The following is a 19,758-nucleotide window of genomic DNA, read 5'->3' as shown; positions in this document are numbered from 1 at the left end:
AAAATGTTTTTGTTCCTAGTTCAACCATGCAAAGCACTTCGTAAGTTATTATTAAAAAAGGGCTTCTAACTGAGCATAGAAAAGTATGTGTTCAGCATTAATAAAGCCAAAAGTTACAACTTTGAAACACTTTTTAACAGTTTACATATTATACAGTGGTACAAAAGGTCCATTCACTTTTGACAGTTGGAAGCCAAGTTAATAAGGCGGTTCCTCTAAACAACAATTTAGACTCCTTACCTGCTGAGAGCTGCTTCTTTGCAGCTACTTGTCTGCAAACTTCTCACAACAGAAAAATAATCACCAGTCTGGACACCGGTGACCATAACGCTATATTCAGAAGTTTAAGATGTCATATCATGAAAGCGGACAGCACCGGGCAGCTTGTGTTCAACTTGCCCGGTTGTAAAACATGAAGCAAGATAATACTATGCCTCAAATAAGAACTTACATTTTACTATACTAATAGTGTAATACTAAAATTAGTATAAGTGTTTTTTTTTTTTTATTGTGGAAGAACACAAACAAATTTCATAAAAAAAACAAAAACAATTGGTTTATTAATATAGTTTGTACATAGCAAACACTGACAGAGCAGCAAAGGACCAGGAGTTGTGTGTGTGTGTGTGTGTGTGTGTGTGTGTGTGTGTGTGTGTGTGTGTGTGTGTGTGTGTGTGTGTGTGTGTGTTCAGCAGCAGGGAGGGAGAGCAGGCCCCGTTTCTCCTCATGTTGGCTACGCTCAAGTCACATGAACAGCTCTTTACCGGCCACCAGTAGACTTGACCATTACTCCCACTTGACGTTGACTCCTCAGCAAAGAAAAATACATTTAAAAAAATCCTTCCTAGTGCCAAATGACAAGAGATAAATTAATTTGAATATTTGGATGGTGTTCATTTCATAAAAAAGGTAAACCAGCCTCTCTTTCCATTCAGTGAGACTTACCGCACCTTTTTCAGCCTCGAAGGGCTACGATTCCTCCCTCCTCTACTCAACAGTCCCTTGGGTAAACAGTTTAAAAGTGCCGTAGATATTGTTCCCCCCACCCGCCCCTCCCCATTTGTTTAAAAAAAAAAAATTAACCCCCAATGCTTTTTGAGGTCTTTTCACCAGTGAGGACAACACATGTGGTAATAGTTACTTTAACTTTACAATATTGTTTATACAAGAATTAAAGCCAATCCTATTCTTACAGTATGTACAGCCCCACCCCAGCCTAAGGGTACATAAAGACAACCCTAAACTCCCCAGGTCCAGTTGTCCTCTGAAATTATATTGTATTAGTTCCTCAGTTTAAGTCCATGTGCCTTCAGCCATAACTTCCTCTTCTCCACGTCCACAGTTCTTTTTTCTTTTGCCAACAGCATGTACAGTAGTGCTTTAATTTGTAAACGTAAAAGTCGCAGAGAAGGTCCGTTCACTCTTCATCCGTACAAACCTGAAACAGACAAAAGATAAAAGCTGTAATGGACCCTGGTGAATGGCCAGCTTCCCCATTTGTAAAAGAAAATGTTTTTAATATGAAGCGTTTTCACTCAAAATGTTCAGTCAAGCCTCAAGTTCACTTGTTACGTTTGTGATTACGAGGGGTTTTAGTCTGGCAGTTGCAACATAAAAGCAAAGCAGGACTCCTTTGGGTGCCATAGTAGCGTCTCACCTTGACAAACGGGTGGTCTAGCAGCACGCTCGCTGTCCAGCGGCGTTTGGGTTCGCTCTCCAGACAGTGACCGAGGAAGTCCTTCCCTTCTGTGCTCAGCTTCTCTGGGATGGGGGGTTTATGGCCCATGCCCACTTTGTACATGATCTGGAAGTTGTGCTCATACTCATGCCAGGGCCTCTGCAGGTTGAGATAAAAGTGAGAACATTATTCATCATTTCCTCTGGTTGTTTTTGGGAAAGTGAATTTCTTGAAGCCGTAAGAAAGGGGGAAATAAATTCCAAACCTAAAGTATGTGGGCAAACATTTGCCTTTGACAAGCTAAACTAGCAGTTCCATCACTTTTTACTAACTATTTTAAGTAAATTACTACTTCACTACTCTGGAAGAGGCAGTTTTGCTAAAAAAGGCTACCAGCTCCTCATCAGACTGAAACAGTTATTAATATGGTTTGCCTCCCTTTGACGGTTTCCAACCTGTGGAAGGTGACTAGCGCGTCTGGTTTATTATGACACTTGTCATTTTTCAATGCAGATCATAATTTACTTGTGACAGTTTGTAGGCTATTTATTACAAGTTTACTTATATCATGGTATACTTGCCGCATAGAAAAATTACAAGCCGGTGTGATTTACATTTATTTCATGCACTATCACTCCTTACCTTTCCAGTCACCATCTCAATGAGAACGCAGCCCAAACTCCAGATGTCCGCGGCTCGTCCATGACCTTCACCCTTTGCTCTGGTGATGACTTCAGGTGCCATGTATGCTGATTTAGACATAAAACAACAAAAGTTATTAAACACCAGAACATATACATCAGAGATATGCTATGCAGGTTTGAGAAATGCATTTGTGTATAATTCCATGTGATCAATGGGAAATATGTTTGATTTAATTACGCATACAAAACAAATGTATTAAAATGAAGAACATTGTATGCACGACTCGAGTTAAGGAAAGGGCTGCACACACCACGACCATGTATGACCACACTTTTGTAATAAATCACAGCATGTGGGTCGACGTCCCTTGGTGAAAGGGAACAAATTAACTATCGAGCCACAGTGACCCCTGGTGGTGACATCCACACACAAACATAATCTCTTACCTGCTGTTCCCAGTGTGCTGTTCACCTCCCCTGGCATGGTGTGAGTGTTGTTCCTCAACTTGACTGAACAGCCAAAGTCACCAAGCTTAATCAGGCCTGACGATGTCAAAAAGATGTTGGCTCCTGATATGATATAAAAAAAAAAAGAAAAAGAGACAGAATCAACAGTGGGTAAATAGATACCGAGTTCACTCACAATTTCCCGCATATCCGATAAGAAAAAGAAAATATGAGATGGAGCATGTGAAACTGACCCTTGATGTCACGGTGGACAATGCCGTGTTCATGGAGGACGTTGATGGCTGTAGTGGTTTGTTTACTATAGAGCCTGATGACATGTTCCTGCAGCCCCAGTCTGGACACCTCCTCCAGAGTGCCCTCGTCACAGTACTCCATGAAGATGTACATCTCCTCCTGCAGGTGAGTGCATGAACATGTTGACCAAACTGCTTTAGGGTGCACCATGTGATTGATGCCTGGGCCAAAACAAAACGTGTGCATCTTACCCGATGGAGCTCCACTCCAAAGTATCGCACCAAGTTCGGGTGTTTAATGCCTTCGAATATCTTCAGCTCATCTGCAGTCTCCTTGATTGTTTTGTGATCGTTTGGCTGGAATCGGATCTGGTTTAAAAAAATAAATTAATGAAGACTTATTGCTACCTGCAGATCTTTTTTTAACTATTGAATTGGTGTTGCTGTACATACCTCCTTCATAGCCATTAGTTCACCAGTGTCAACGTTGATGCAGGTGTATACCTTCCCATATTGGCCCTCACCTGTGACACACACAAACATTGCATCACTGCCTGTATGTGGGTTACATAACACCCTTCATCACAAATGCAGTCGGTAGGTAGCCGTACCTATCTTGTTGCCCCTCTGCCACTTGAAGGTCACCTTTCTGAGCCCAACGTGCATGACATTGTCATAGGACTTGGGTGTGTGACACACTTGGCCGATGATGTTGCGCTGCTTCATCACAGCGTACCGTTTGTCCTCAAACTTGCGAATGGAGCGGCGGACAGCCTCCATGGGGCTTTGCCGTGCTGCAGTGTCTGAGATGGGTGTAAAATGATTTGTTATGTATTAGTTTCACGTTGGAAAGTTGCCCCTTTTCTACATTTTAGTCAATCCAACATGCCTCATCACTCAGAATCTCACCCTTGGACTGGCTAATAAAGGTGCGGAGCTCCCAGCTTCGACGAGCAGCACTGTTCGGGTCTTCCTTGGGATAGGACGGCTCTGGAGAAAGAAATCACAAGAGAACATTCAGCCAATCACAAAGGCTATATGCACAATGTGGAACAAATAATGCGCAGCACTGAATGCACCCACCTTCTTTGTCCTCTGTGGGGCTGGAGTGGCGACTCAGAGATTTGAAATGCAACTCGGCTGCAACTGACGACAGGCGGTCATTTTCATGGTAACTGGATCCCCTGCAAAAACATGGCGATCCAATCAACCTACTGATTCTGATAGTATGCATCAGCCTCTGAGTTTCTCTCCATTTATTGCGAGATCCATCAAATACTAGACAAATCTAATCTGCACAGCCAGTGTTAGGGTTTCAAAGATAATATTAAAAAAGATGATAAAACTAGACGACCTTTTATGAAGAGAAAAAAAGAATTGAGCAGATTCTTAGTATGCGTTTTGAAACCCATTAACAGTTCAGCATGCACAGAGTCATCATACAGCTCAAACACACTTAAAGGTTAGATCACTAGAGTGCATGTTCTGATTTCAAAAGCACACACAAATAAGCCAAAAAACTAATGGCAGTGACTCACCAGCATCAAAGCAAGACTAATGTTAATAGCACTAAAAAGCAGAAAATCATAGCCCACTCTTTCATTGAAGCAGCGTGTTTTTTTTCTTAATTTTCACACCATACACAACAATCACAGTCTCTTCCTTTGACCAGTAGCAAGACTTATATAACACCATTTGTCTGATTTGGTGACATTTAGTGGGGTTGTAAAAGCTACATTAACACTCGTAATGCTCAAAATACTGCTTATTCTCACAAGCAGTAATCTGAGGTTTTTCCTTGAATTTAAATGATTTTATTTTGTAGTTTACATCAATGTCATGCATATTATTTAGATGCATCTTCTAGCAGCTCTTCTTTTATGCGGTATCAAGTCTATAGTGATTAAAATGTTCATATCTGTACAGCCAGGCTGTAAGTGCAGCATCAATGCATACAAAAAAAATCCATTAAACTCCAAGTAAAATTGCATTCTGGCAGAATGTGACATGCCTCATTATTTAGTTGAATATAATGGTCCATGTAATCCAAAAAGCCAGACATTTTGTGCAAACAAACATAAACTTACAAAAGATTGATGCTAGAAATAAAAAGCCAGGAAATGCTCAATTTACAGAGAATGGGAGACTGACTTTGTGGCAAGGTAGTTAATCCAATACATGTCTGAATGTTCAAATGTATAGTGCTTGTTTAGACGCAATCTGAAGGCTAAAAGCAGAAAATTAAATCTGCATTATTTTAATTAATCTATATTTTTTCACTTTTATAGGGCCTGTAAATTAAATATTTCAAAACTCGGACACAAAGCATTTCCTCCTTCAATTTCCAGCAGCTTCATGTTAAAAATCAGTGATGTCCTTTTTTTTTTTTGCAACCGGGGATGTGTTTTGACCGCAGTTTCTAGCAGGTGACTTGGGGGCAAAAGCTACCTGACGTCACTTGGGCTGCTGCTGGGTGCTTTGTGGCTGTGTTCCCCCGCACCCTGAGGGACTGGGCGAGGGCCGTTGGGGAACAGCTGGTTCCGGAGGTCGCAAGGGAGACTTCGAGAGCTGTGTGGTGAAAAAACAAACTGAGGAGCTCTGCCTAGGGAAAGTATGGTGGCTTGAGTGGGAAGTGTGTAGATATGCTTCTGTGTGACTGGTTGAGGGACACACACACACACACACACACACAGACATACACACCGAACAGATAAAAAAAAAAAAAAAAAAAGGACTACTGACAAACTTGGAGCTTTCACATACAACACACAGAGACGCTTGCATCACACATGAGCTCACCAACTACAGTGCAAAAACATCAGTCAACATACAATGCAGAGATGAGGATGCATGAGCCATGCAGGAAAGAGTATTAAAACACAGTATACACAGATTATTGTGGATTAAAACCACCTACCTGAAACCTTCAGCATTAGGGATGAACAGATTGGGGTTTGGTGGGTCACTATGGCAGCGAGGGACCTTTACAGGACGAGGACTATTCCTGGGAGCTGAAAAGAAAAACAACAAATGCTTAGTTTGGTCACCCCACCCACAAAAGGAAACATTATGTATAGTTTGTGAGAAATCTACAATGAACTAAAGATCACAGGAAATAACGTGTTTTTTCAACTGCAGTGGTCCGGTCATGTCCCCACATGAAAGCCACTGCATTGTGTGGCTTTACTCCATCCAAGTCAAAGATAGACATTTAGTTCTAGTCCCAGTGTGTTGCCTCCCATGTCAGAATCAGAAACCGTTTATTTGCCAGGAATGTTTACACAAACGAGGAATCTTTCTAGGCAGAAGGTGCATACATTAGACATGAGACGTTAGACGAGACAAACAACAGATCAACAACAGTGCAATGGGTATTAAATTAAGTATAAGATAAAGTGCTCAGTGGCATGAGTGTTTAAATACAAAGTGTGCAAGGGTGTGACCGGTAAGAAGAAAGAAAAGAAAGATGAAAGAAAAAATAGTCCTGGGGGTGACAGAGTCTTAGTTTGCTCAGCCATTAGACCTTTTCCATCAAGACCATATTTTAGACACATTTGGTGGTCACTTTTTGCAGCATTATATTTCTTTTGTAATGCATTAAAATGGTAGGAACAAGGCTGTGACATTTTTATTATATATAATTTATGTTTTCACCCCCACCTATATTTAATCAGTAAATGTTTGAAAAATATCCTCCTTTTCAGTCACATCCTACTTCACACTTAACCAGGGAAACCACAGTTTTCTACTGTTGGCCACTGAGCAGCAGCATCGAGTTGCTCAAAGGAGTAATGAGTGCTCAGACTAGCAACCTCCGGGTCACATGCATGCTTCATTGATGTTGCTTAACTGTTACTTCACTGCCACTGTGCCTGCTTTATGTAACAGCCTGTGCCCATGATGTTACAGTTATAAACTTGGAAGAATGTAAACACTGACTAACTCCAGAGATGCACGTCACCAACAATCCGTATGACGGAGGAGCCGCTTACCGATGTACAGGCCAGTGACGGGGCTGTGAGGTTTTCCAATCACGTGTCCAATACATTCATTCATCAAGGCTTGTAAATTCTGCAGAAAGACACACAGGTTCATAGTCAATAGGTAACAAATACATCATATTCAAACCATGTTTGTTGTGCAATTTTTTGAAAACAACAGAGAGAAGAAAACAGGCAATTTTACCAGGAAGTCATCCTCTGGCAATGCGGATATAAAGGCAGGTTCGATGGCCTGAAGAAAATCAAAACCCTGAGTCGCCCATCTGTAGGTCAAACATGGCAGTCAATCAGTGCGTCCCCGAACGTGTACTGTGAATCAGCACATGCTTTCAACAACATTCAGGTAATCATCAAAACTTAAAAGTTGATACACAAATATTAAATTAATCAGATTTTTTGTCTAAGAAACATGCCAGTGGATTTTGCTGTATTAACCACACATTTAACAGTTGTGATTAGAGGCTTCAGTATCTATATCCTTGAAGACTGTTCTAAGTAGTATTTTAAAATAACTTAAAGACTTCATTACTTAAGAATATGCTCAACTGATAGAAGGGAAGGCCTTACCTGGGCTTGGTGCCCCTGCCACTCTCACACTTGGTCAGGACATAGGTCATCCATTTGCGGGCAAAGGTTATGTAGCGTTCCCCAATCCTCTGCCTGAACTCCCCTGACATCAGGCGCACCACCTCCTTGTGGTACTGCAAATAACACAAAACAGCAGTATATTAAGTATTACTGCCTCAACTTCCCCTGATCTGATGAAATAATTCAGTCCTTATGTAGCATTTTTGTCCCATTGCAAAATATAACCCATAACTACACTAACGCCAATTGAGAGTAGAAGGATGGATTAAATGTGCAGCATCTAAAGCATGTGCTTCTGTGAAAATATACACAATGTGACAGTTACCTCAAAGGCAAAATTGTAGCCCTGTATCATTGCCTCTCTGTAATACTGATGCAGAGTGGCTGATTCGGACTCCTCCACCTCTGCCTCAAACTCTGTGGTGAACATGTACTCCACTCGGTCGATGGCAGTGCTGATCTTAATGCATAGCTGTAGTGCATCGTCCTGTGGTAGGAGAAGAGAGTGATTTATTATCATGTTATAATAAAAAGGTTATCTGGAAAAACCTAAATGTCAAAGGGATCAGTGAACGCATTCAAAGCTTAAAACTGATAGCCGCTTTGTGGGAAATGACATGCGGCAACGTGGCTTTGAATGTGACAGATATGAAAGCTTAGTAACTTCCCTTTTGAGAACTACTTTTAGAAATCTGGCCTCATTGTGGCCTGGTGTGATTTTGTTAATAAAGTAGGACACCAACATGCACCTGTCTTTACAGCGACACACAAGTGTTGATAACAGGTGAGAAATCAGAGGGTGTGCTTATGCAAGTACCTTAAGCTCCTCCAGAGCACTGGCGATGAGAGGCTGACTCGATGTTTGCTCCCGGCTAAGAGTGAGCACATCCTCCATGCACTGCTGGAAGGCCTTTCGTTGGGCCACCAGATGAGCCGACTGCATCACTATCAAGAGTATGTTCTCCACCTGAAAGCACATCGGACCAGTGGGAGGCTTGTCAACACTTGAGGACACGCATACACCCACACAGATTGCATTCAAAATGTCACAAACCTTCATGGTTCTTAAAGTGTCAACAGTTTCCATCTGGGGAACCAGTTTGAGCAGCTCTCCGTCCCACTGAGCCCAGTCAGAGTCAGTAGTGGAGTCCCCAGCCCTGTGTTTACTCATGAGCAGGTAGGCATCGTCCTCTGCAATTTCATCGGGTTCTTTGGAGCAGTCTTTACCAACAGCGGCATTGAGGAGCTGCAGGATGAGAGGCCGCTGCTCCATCAAGCTACAGGGGACAAAGACGTGCAGCTCCTCCAAGCCTGGAATCTGAACCTGAATTTAGAAGGAGGTGGTTAAATGTAGAACATAAAAGAAAGATCGGATACGTGTTAACCTAAAAGAGAAGCAAACGCACCTTGACATAGTTTCCCTTCTTCAGTGCCTCCAGGAGACAAGTCACCCCGTTAGTGAAACTGAATACTGCAGCAACCTCCAAGTCCTGCACAGAGGTAAACAAACAAAGTGTGTGTCAGAACACACAGACCCAGTTCTTTAGTGAGCAAAAAACAAATAAGGCCACAGATTCACTGCAATGTCAGTACTTTTGTGGCTTTCTATTTTAAGGGACTGACAATTCTTCACTGCTGTCTCTCACCTTGCGAAGCATTTTGGCAAAGCCCAGAGCCTTAGACGCTCGCTCCCTGGCCTCGTGAAACAGCTCTTTAAGTGACCGACTAGTCTCGATAACTGACCGCCTTGAAGGAGCAAAGGGTTCAAAGATTAAAAGCTGCACTGGGCCAAAATAAAAAATATGAACACACTGACTGAAACAGAAATCCTCCCCATTACCTGATCTCCTCTGAGGCGGTGCTGTCGTCTGCACATTCCCAGAATTCATTACCACTCTTTTGCAAGCCGGCATCAAGGAACTCTCCAGTGGATTTAAGCAGCATCCCAGCAATATCACTGCAAAGAGCAGAAGAGTCCTCAGTTTCACATACAACATTTGTAACACTCTCAAAAGGATAGTCAAGGTAAACAGGTTTTTCTTTCTGTAATCATTCCTCCTTAACTTAAAAACAAATTGTGAACTTATCATTTCATTTCAACAACAATTACATTTATATTAGTTTGGTTTGTAGGTAAGTGACTGACCAGAAAAGCTTCCCCGACTGGGCCTCCCCTCCTCGGATGTAAGGCGTGATGACCTTGGTGAAGTTCCACTCCTCCTCTAACAGGTTCTTTAAGCTGTGAGATGCCTGAGGCAGCTGCTGCAACATCTGGATCCAACTGTGCATGTAGTCAAAGTAGACCTACAGAGACAGATATCAGATAACCACAACTTTGCAATAATGCACAAGACTTTCTTTTCAAAGGTTATAACATTTAATCTATGTAATTTAAGTAGTGAAGGGAGAACGGTTTGTAGTTTTACCACAAGCATCTTGTGAAGGTCCTCTTCAAACTCATCAATATTGGCATTTGTCTGCAAGCCCTGAGCATCAGTCACCACGCCACGCAGCATGAACTGATAATACTGCTTCATCAGAAGACCACCTTTAAGAACCTCCTTGCACTCACGCACCAACTGTAGAGCACGAATAACACATGAAAAAAACAGTAGGATTAGCACTTATATACGACGTACCTGTGAAGTATTACTGTCGTCAAGGATAGTACTGGCCAGTGAAATGGTAACAATAGTTATCTCAATATTTCTTTCTTTAAAACCAAATTAACGATAATCATGTATTTGATAATATACACAGATAAATTACACAGTTTTCTTTAAGACCTGGGCAAGTGGCAACCAAATATCCCATCAAATTTAAAGGAGAGAAAGATATTTCCACCAGCCAATTATGTTACCCTAAGGAAAGTACACACATGTCGGCAACTCAATCTATTTTATTTGAAAGAGAGAGAGAGAGAGAGAGAGAGAGAGAGAGAGAGAGAGAGAGAGAGAGAGAGAGAGAGAGAGAGAGAGAGAGAGAGAGAGATATTAGTTAGACGTGTGCAGTCATTCAGCATGGCTGGAAGAATGACTTTTAAAAAAAACTAACACAAAAGTGAGTGTTTCAGCAGCTGCTTGCCTGTTTGATACTGAGCAGTGAGGGCTCTCCAGCAGGCCTCTGTTCAAGTCGCAGTTTAAGGCATTCATGAATGATGTTGAGAAGGACCCTGCACAGCACGAGGAACGCTGATCGGAAGGACGGGAGGTCCATGTCCAGCAAATCCTCCCAGGAAACCTCGTCTGCTCCGAGCTCTGGATGAGCCGGAAAACTGCAGGACACATGGCGGGAAAGCTCTGGCAGGTAATCACTGTACAGCATGGGGTCTGGGAAGTCTTCAAACTGAGGGCGGAAGCAATTCAGCATGTATTACAGAGCACCGTGGTGATTACATTAACAGTCAACAGTTGGCTTCATAATAAATTAAAAGTTGTTTGTTATTTAATTTCACTGTTAAATAAATGGTATTGAAACTGCATTGTCATTGCTAGCCAATTATGTATGACAACAAACGCAACAATACTCTCCTCTTAACTCTTTTTCTTTTACTAGCTTGCGTGTACACATCATCCGTTTATGGCCTGCGCTTCTTGTGAGCTCCAAATGCCGTTGCCTCAAGTGCTAATTAAATTACTAACATTTGCACTACAAACATTACAACTAGCTGCTTGACTGCTTTTGCTCTCCACTTGAGCAACTCTACACATGACTGCTTTGAAACCATACACCATATTACCATTATACCTATGATTATTTAATGCCAAATATGTTTTTATATACATTTGCACAAATGTAGGAGCGCATTTCACAAGTACGTGTAATAATAAAACCTCTGAATTGTACAACTATACTTTGTGTGTGTGTGTCACAAGTTCCCTTTTTCTTTCAAACATCTACTGCATCTACTTTGACTATTCGTATTAGACTGCATCACTGTTTTAATACACCTGAAAATATAATCTGCTTGCTGAAAAAGAACGCAGTTGATGATCTTGGATCTCGTTTTATTGTTGACATGAAAATAATATGGTGGGAATCAGCACAAAGGGCTTCCTCAAATAAAAGCCAGTCACAGGGAACAATTGAGATATTTTGGCTTCACTTTTCTGCAAGCACACGTTACAGCAGCAGCCTGTGAAAAACTGCAGCTCAGAGAAGAGTAACATAGGCTACTGTACTTTCTATGGGCAAAACAAAAATGCAATGAATTCAGGTGAAGAAGAAACTTATTTTAAGTCTCATTTTAATGCAACGGTGAGTTATTGAGCAGGAATGTAGCTCGACTCAACATGAAAGTGAAAGCAGTGCTCTGTTAAGTTGGGGAGAAAGTTTGTCTTCCATGAGCTGCACTGTGAATGAAGACTCATTTTGATGCAAAGATTTGTACATGAGCAGGATTGTAGCACAATATGGAAGTGAAAGCAGTGCTGTTTTATTTAGATGTGAAAGTGCAAAAATGTATAAAATAATGATAAATAATTGTGAGTATCATTTTGCCCATAACTATGCAGCCTAAGATGAAATGGATGAACAAGCAACCAGTGACTTGACCATTGAGGGATCTGTGAAGAACATGACAACATTGCACTACTTAGATTTTGTATACCAGGAATTGAAGGTGGACACATTAGCAACACTTACAATTCAAATTCTGTCAATAAAACACAAGATACAAATAATGTTGTTGTGTACTGTTTTTATAATTAAGCTTTAATTCTTATGTCACATTTTCATTATTAAGCTGCATGTGCAGTTATACATTAAAATATAAGGATGACAAAAATGCCAACCATATTTTAAGTTTGGCAACCAAAAGCTGCTGGGGAGGGGGTTGAACATTTTCTGAAATGTCAGGGGGGGGCATCAGTTCAACCAGCCTTATTTTTAACCATATTTTCTTAATAGTTTAATATTATTATGCATCCGTTTAAAATATATTCATATTAATTCAGTTTTAGGAGGATTGGTATCTTATATAACCATTACTGTCATCAAGCTTATTGTTCATCTGTAGGTGAAACTTGAAGCCTCCCTCAAACAAGAAACTCATCAGTTTGTTTATTTTGAGTGTGCATGTGTGAAGTGTACACAGATATACAGATTATATAATATATGTATATTTGATGCGCTATTGATTATAAACATTTACTGAATTAGCTGTAATACTTATTTATCTAATTACTGTATTTACTAAGGACAAATAAAGGATGGTAACCATCAAGTGGGCAGATGAAAAACAAAGGCCATACCTCGAGTTCAGGAGTGTGGCGGAGCAGCGCTGCTCTGGACCTCTGAAGAGAGCGGTCCATGAGTTTGTGCAGTCTGAGGATCAGTTTACGCAGTCCCATCTGCTTCAGAGCTTTATCCACAAACGGTCTGTAAATGGCTGTAGGGCGGAAAACTCCTCCCGCAATCGCCTCTGCACTTCCTGCAGTTGCAGTTGGGAGAAACTCCTCTTCGGACAACAATCGGGCAAATTTAGGAGTAAAGGAGGGAGACAACTCTCCCTCTGCTACACGTCCTATTACCCCCTGCTCCTCTTCTTCCTCTTCCTCCTCCTCCTCTTCTTCCTCAGCATCCCTGTCCTCTCCATCGCTTTCCGCGGTAAAAGTGGCTGTCGAGTCGTCCTCCTCATCTTCCTCATTCTCCTCATCTTCATTACCACGGGAGCAGCGAGGCGAAGGGATCTCAAAGACAGGCCACCCGACGCGGGATAGATCATGGAGGCCCAGAACAGTGGCCATAACGCGTAGCTTCTGGTTGAGGTCCTGGGTGATATTGAGCCACAGGCAGAGTGCCTGCACCCTGCCCTGGAAGTCTCGCGCTGCATACTTTTGATATTCCTTCTGCAGGGCCTGCAAAGAGGGGTACAAAGCTTCCACAGACTCCAGCAACTCAATAACACGCTTGACCTGCTCAAATGCAAGCCGCTGCCGTTGAAGGTGCTCCCTGCAGTCAGCGCCAGAGCCCAGAGGCTCTGCTGCATTCATGGCTGTTGAGGGATAGGCGCTAAAGCCCCAGGGATCTACTCCACAGTGGTTGGCCACTGCTACAGCAGGCTCCCTCTCCTCTCCACAGACTAGATCTGGAACAGTCTGATAGTCCTCCAGGATTGTTTGAGACCCTGAATACTGGGCCCCTCTCAGGCTGGCATAGTTGACCTTAAAGTGCAGCACCTCCTTGATGATGTCAGGGATGGCCTGGCGGGCAGTGAAAAGAAAAAGGTCTTGGTCGCCGGTGGAGCGCCGGGCATGCCAAGCCTGCAGCTCCAACCAAATTACCTCGTTGTTGTGACCCATGAAGGCCATGTTCTCCAGGCCTCTCTGCTCCTTCTCCTTCCTCTTGGAGGACATAGATGTGAGCTTGAGCAGCAGACGCAGAGTTTCAAAGAACTTGAGGCGGTCGGCGGGACAGTCTGTCCTCGAGGTCTGGCGGTGGGTCCGGGCAATATGGGGCATAGACACAGGAAGTTTGCAACTGCTGCAGCCTAAGCTCAAGTAATGCTTCCTGGGATCCATGTTGAGGGAACCAAAAGGGCTCGACTTTGAGAGTGGATCCAGCATGAAGGAACCTTCAAAAGTCTTCTTGTGGTCTCTCTCCGTGGAGCGTAGTGTGGCCCTCTGCTTCTTGCCCTGCTTGTAGCTGTGATCGTCAGGGGTCTCAGCTGGCTTGGGACTCTCTTTCGGGACAGGTGGGGTAACGTCCACTGAAATAAAAAACAGAAATGACATCACAGTCATGTACAATTAATTGAAAAATACATGTAAAACAAGATCAAATATTTGTTCCCAGTCAAATAGATTAATTAACTTACCCTTGTTGGGAGACCGACCAGCACTCCTTGCCTGGCTGTTTCGTTGATGTTTGCCAGACATGCGTTTCATCTGGCGGGAGGTATAAGGAGGTGTTGTGCCGTACATAGCTTCTTCCGGAGAGTCCCAGGAGTCATCCAATTCAGTGTTCTGTTGGGATGCATCTTCCACTGGCTTCGCCGGCCTGTCAGCATTTAATGGCATAGTGTCAAAAACAGACAGGACAAACTATAGACATGAGCTAGCTTTGCATCTTTACAATAAGCACTGTAACCTGGTGATGTTAACAGAAAGCCAATGGTTTGCATTATAAAACAATTTCAGTCATATCACAATGAAACCAAAGAAATGTGTGTGCAAGGTCAAACAGCGCTGTGTTGTTTGTACCCATAACAGAGTGTGCAGCAACTCTCCTCTAATGCCACGGCAAACAGGTTGCTAAACTGCAACTAGACTGAACGTCTGCTGCTACCTTCCGCAGACTGACGAGTTGTCTGTTGGAGCCTGGCTGGCTGCCTCCCAAATGTGTAGCGGCACTGCTCTGCGCACAAACACAGCCACCCAGACGCAGCATAATAAGCTGTGGCTTCTCTACTGGCCCCCTCTCTTGGTCTAGGTAAACATAATGGCTCAACCAGAGAGGGAGAAATAGTAGCCCTCATTAACTCTGTCTGCTTAGTCATCAACCATGCTGCACAAGTCAAGATGACTCACTCACCTTAAGTAGGTAGAATGTGTTAAGACCGTATGCAAACACAGCGCTAATGCAAAACAGCATGTCACTTTCATGGGTTTATCGTAAATCTTGAAGTAAACCATGATGTTCACATCTTCATTGTTGCACAACAAAATTCTCACTGTGAATTTCAGGTCATGAAAGGCTATAGTAAAATATGTTGCGCATAATTCTGCAGAGAGGAAACACTAGAATCACTTGAAACCTTCCTTCTAGGAAAAAAAAAAAGAGTGCAAGCAGCCTGCCTTTAGAGATTACAATGTCAGAGCTTTTGTTCCCTAATGCCTTTCTGAGGGGTTTTTAACAGGATTAGAGAGGAAGGTTGGAAGGTCTTACCCCGCCAACCAAAACAAAAAGAATAATAAGAGGAGAGGCATGAAAACGAGCATTCTATACGTTTTTCGCCATGTGACACTCCATCGATCATCTGACTGAAAGGCATTCCCAAACACGCGCTTGTTTGCATCTGTGTAGACAGAGTTGAAAGGGGCACACTCGCTGGGGGAGGTTGGGCGTTAAGGGAGGTGGGTTTATCTGGAAATCACTTGCTTCAGCTTTTCAAGCAGCCACAGAGAGAGAATCCTGACTTCTATTGCCCATCTGCCCCACCGCAGCCAGGGTCTGTCTCTATGCACGCACACACACACACACACACACACACACACACACACACACACACACACACACACACACACACACACACACACACACACACACACACACACACACACAGAGAGTCCCCTGGGAGAAGCTGTGAGACTAAATGTGAGGCACACAGACACCTGCTGCAAATCCAGCAACCTCAAATGCACACAAAAGAAAAAAAATCTGATTCGTGAAGACTTCATGAACATACATACTGCAACAACAATGACATAGCACAAACATCTTAACCATGACGGTCATGAAATTACAGACTCTTGCAGAGTTTACAGACTCTCTTGCAGAGTCAGTATGCAGGCACAAGAAAGCACAGTTAGCAGTCGTGTGTTGCAAAAAGGCATCTAGCACAACAGACAGACAAACTGCTGTCGAGACAGGTATCAGGAAACTGCACGGAGAAAGAAGATAGCACCATCAACATCCTTTGAGTCAATCTAAAGTATGATCAGATTGTGTACACAAATGTCAACTCCTCATCTGGTGTCTGAAGACAGAAATAGAACATGCATGTGAAAGGGAATGAGACCAAGTTTGAAAAAGATTCTTCTCTGCACAGAACAGCATGACGAAATCCCTCAGGAATGACAGCGGAACCAATGACGCCAGCATTGCTGGTTGTTTGTTTGGTTGCCATGAGACACTTCAAGCTCAGATTGTGTTGCTGCAGTAAAGACTGTGCAAAGCCTGCTTTTGAATTATTTGCTTCTTTTTTTTTTCCTCTCTTAAAAACCTACTCGCAGGCCCCACAGAGAAAGTTACATGCCTGCATGCCCTGCAGTTATCCATAGCAGCGGCACTACGGTCTTCAAGCTGTCCCTTCCTGGCTGCCACTAGTGAATTATCACTGCAGATGGTGTCTGGCTGGACTCAATGGCTCATCTGATGGCTCATTGGGGGTCCAATAAAGGCCAGAGGAATGCTAGAGCCCCGAGGCAGAAACACTGAGTGCATAATAAACAGCACAGAATCAAGAGTCTTTTCTGTATAGAGACTGATGCAGTTATATGAAGGGCTGCCAGAGTCAGGGGGGCCTGACCTTTGACACAACCATCCACACTATTGTACCAGGAAGGGGGCACTCTATTGTATAGTTGTGACACGTGGCCCGTGAGGCCCACAGCTGAATAGCACACAGCTGGTTAGTGAGCACACTTGCACACAATGGCCAAACTAAAAGGGGATTTTTTTTTCAGAAAGAGGAAAAGGAGGAGATGGAGGCCGGGGTTTTGTAAGAGCACACACTCTACCAATTAGGTCATGCTGGCATAACTGATGCTCGGTAGGCTGAAACCAGATTTTTATAACCCCCCACTGTAAAAAGGAAGTGACTGCTGGGTACTAATTTCAGCCAAGGGATAACTTTGAGGCAATAAGCGTAAAAAAACGTGTGCACCAACATCTTCATGGAAGTGTAGCTCATATACACCCCTGAGCTCTGCCTGTGTATCCCTGATAAACATTGATATTCAGACAATGAACACAACGTACTTGCCCCCACCCATTCTGGAACAAATCCTCAGTCTGAGAAAAGACATCGACCTTACAGGAGCAGCAACCAAAACAAGTCACATGATGTATTGTAGTGTAACCTAAAAGAAGACACTGGTTGCAGAATGTGGGCGGCTGCATGAAGTAAATGGTGTATGGCATGATTTCACATAATGATACCTGCGTCATAAATGCTGTGCAGACGGCAGTCTGCTCCACCTCTGAAATTTAAGCTGAAACTGTAGAGTCATAAGTAGCACCTTTGTTAGGTGCAACTTGCATTTCAGTTTCTTGCAGGTTTGCACATCATAAATGCCCAATCAAATAGATGAGCATGATGTTATTCTGCATAACTTCACCATCTTTTCTTTCCTTCTCCATGATGATGATGTTACTCGAAAAGCATACAAGTAACACCAATTGCCTTAGTTTTAGTAGTTACAAAGATCCTATTGTTGAAAAGGAAATGACAGATGAGAGTGGCAGAATGTGAGAGCAGCACTAATTTCTCTAAAGCAGGTGTGGGCAGAGACAGGATGCAGTTAGGACATGCTAGAGGGCGGTCCATCTGTATTCTACAGTCTGTGCTCCTGGCAAACGAAGGCATTAATGAGTTTTACCCATTAGCGTCTCCAGGGCTCCAGGCAGCTATCCACTGCCTTCTGTTCACCACATCCTTACAATCTTTGGAACGCTTGTAAGCCACAATGTCTTCAGACCGAGTATGAGAACATGACATTATTGACAAAGGACCTCTGTACTTGATGGGCCTCAATTGCCAAGCAAGAGCATTACTCATCTTTCTTAAAATAGTTGTCAGTTTGAACCAACCTCACACGTTCAGTGTTTCACTTATTGAGGTAGATATAAAGATCTTTCTGTTACAAAGACTAAAGGCCTCATTTACTTCACTCAATACTGTAGAAATGACCACTCCAACAAATAATCAGACAGAACAATGTTTAGGCTCATTGGCACTTCATGCCAACTAGTAAAACACAAGAGTTGTGCCCTCCAGAGCCAAACACGTTGTTAACACAGTAAACATGGTAAAAAACAACAACATGAAAACAAATGTATCTTTTAATATTGATAACTTGTGACACAGAAGTCACAGCAATAGCATAACTCTGTATTCTTTGTGCAACAATGCCGGACAATAATGACTTTAACCGGACTAGTATTGCGCAATCTTGCAAGCTGTTTGTGCGTCCACTTCGGACTGAGTGGCCACAAGGGTGCAGGGAAGTAACAACTGGCTGGCACTCAATAGTTACTCAAAACTATAAAAGAGCTGATCCAACGTAATAAATGCTGACAGGCGACATTGCATGTTAAGGAGAAGGGAGGAGAGAGGAAGACAAAACAGCAGATTCCTGAGTGTCTGTCGCCAGCGCCCAGGGGCAAACAATGCCGCATTTCGATTAGGAGACGCGCACAAAAAAACACGTTGACTGTCTGTTTGTATGCATTCCCCAGCGAGATTGCAGACACGTATCGCACAGTAACCTTGTCATCTGAACAATGAGAACAAACAACAAACATGCACGATGAAACATTTGCTGCTGCACGTATTTTCACAACAAAGTTACAGACCTCCTCGAGAAACAATCACCTCATTAAAGAGTATTTAATGTACTTGTTCTAAAGGCAGTAAGTGTTTACTGAACACAATCTACCTCCCCGTGTCACCATTAATGCAAAGAGAGCGCGAGACAACCACACCAGCGCAAAGATCCTGTGAGACGATTAAGGTTAACAATAACAGTGGAGCAACATGCTAGCTGAAGCCAGCGAAGTTTGCGCGTCGGTGTTTTTATGAAATGCATGATGTGGCACGCGCAAATAATCGAAAACACACTTTCAAGTCGACCTTACGAGCCGACGTTGCAAAACGTATCCAGCTTCAGCGCGGCCCGTCTCTGTTAGTGAACTTGCGGGTGAACAATAAAGTGACAAGCGACAGCTAAAGTAGCGAGACGTTAGCTAGCTGGTTTGACATGTTGCACTGTTCGCGGTTGGTAAATGTTACCTTATCATTTGGTGAGCATGTTTCCCTTTCTCTCTAGCGACTGCGAATCAGACAAGAAGGTAATATCTGCAACAGAGTACGCCTGAAAATGTGACTCCAAAAAGTTTGCAACTCCAGTGTTGCAGCGACTGCACGCGTATCACTATTTGGCAGGAAGTGGCTTTCTAAGCGATGCGCAAGCGCTCCCTTCGAGCCCGCTGCAGTGTCACGTTCAGCTCCCTATTTGGCAAGTGCGAGGTCCTGATGGTGTAGTGTCTGTTCAACAAATTCGCATACCTGCTGGGCTTGTTACGATCCGGAGGTTCCATAGCAAAGCAGTGGCTTCTTGTTCCTTGCCGTGCATGGACTAAACCATGTCTAAACAATATCAGACCGACTTTGCACCGTTAAATCTTTGCAAAAGAGGCAGGTT

The 19,758-nt window shown here is 43.0% G+C and overlaps 1 protein-coding gene across 1 annotated transcript; it reads right to left on the bottom strand.

The window, feature by feature from the left end:
• Positions 1-1,120: 1,120 nt before the first annotated feature.
• On the bottom strand, positions 1,121-19,654 carry map3k4 (mitogen-activated protein kinase kinase kinase 4; the record flags this gene model as incomplete). Its single annotated transcript, XM_079230279.1, has 27 exons — positions 1,121-1,438; positions 1,658-1,837; positions 2,321-2,427; positions 2,770-2,892; positions 3,024-3,183; positions 3,276-3,392; positions 3,477-3,547; positions 3,635-3,826; positions 3,933-4,013; positions 4,107-4,207; positions 5,472-5,591; positions 5,941-6,034; positions 7,016-7,094; positions 7,209-7,287; positions 7,592-7,725; positions 7,938-8,099; positions 8,430-8,579; positions 8,667-8,936; positions 9,019-9,102; positions 9,259-9,358; positions 9,453-9,569; positions 9,759-9,916; positions 10,039-10,191; positions 10,697-10,957; positions 12,865-14,321; positions 14,430-14,611; positions 19,623-19,654. 27 exons carry the CDS (start codon positions 19,652-19,654, stop codon positions 1,418-1,420), a joined length of 4,785 nt encoding a protein of 1,594 aa, XP_079086405.1. The 3' UTR covers positions 1,121-1,417.
• Between the last annotated feature and the right edge of the window lie 104 nt (positions 19,655-19,758).

Source organism: Taurulus bubalis (assembly GCF_910589615.1).
Source record: "Taurulus bubalis genome assembly, chromosome: 14".
Lineage (NCBI taxonomy): Eukaryota > Metazoa > Chordata > Actinopteri > Perciformes > Cottidae > Taurulus > Taurulus bubalis.
Note: the sequence above shows the minus strand (reverse complement) of the source record. Positions and strands in the feature narration are given on the sequence as shown.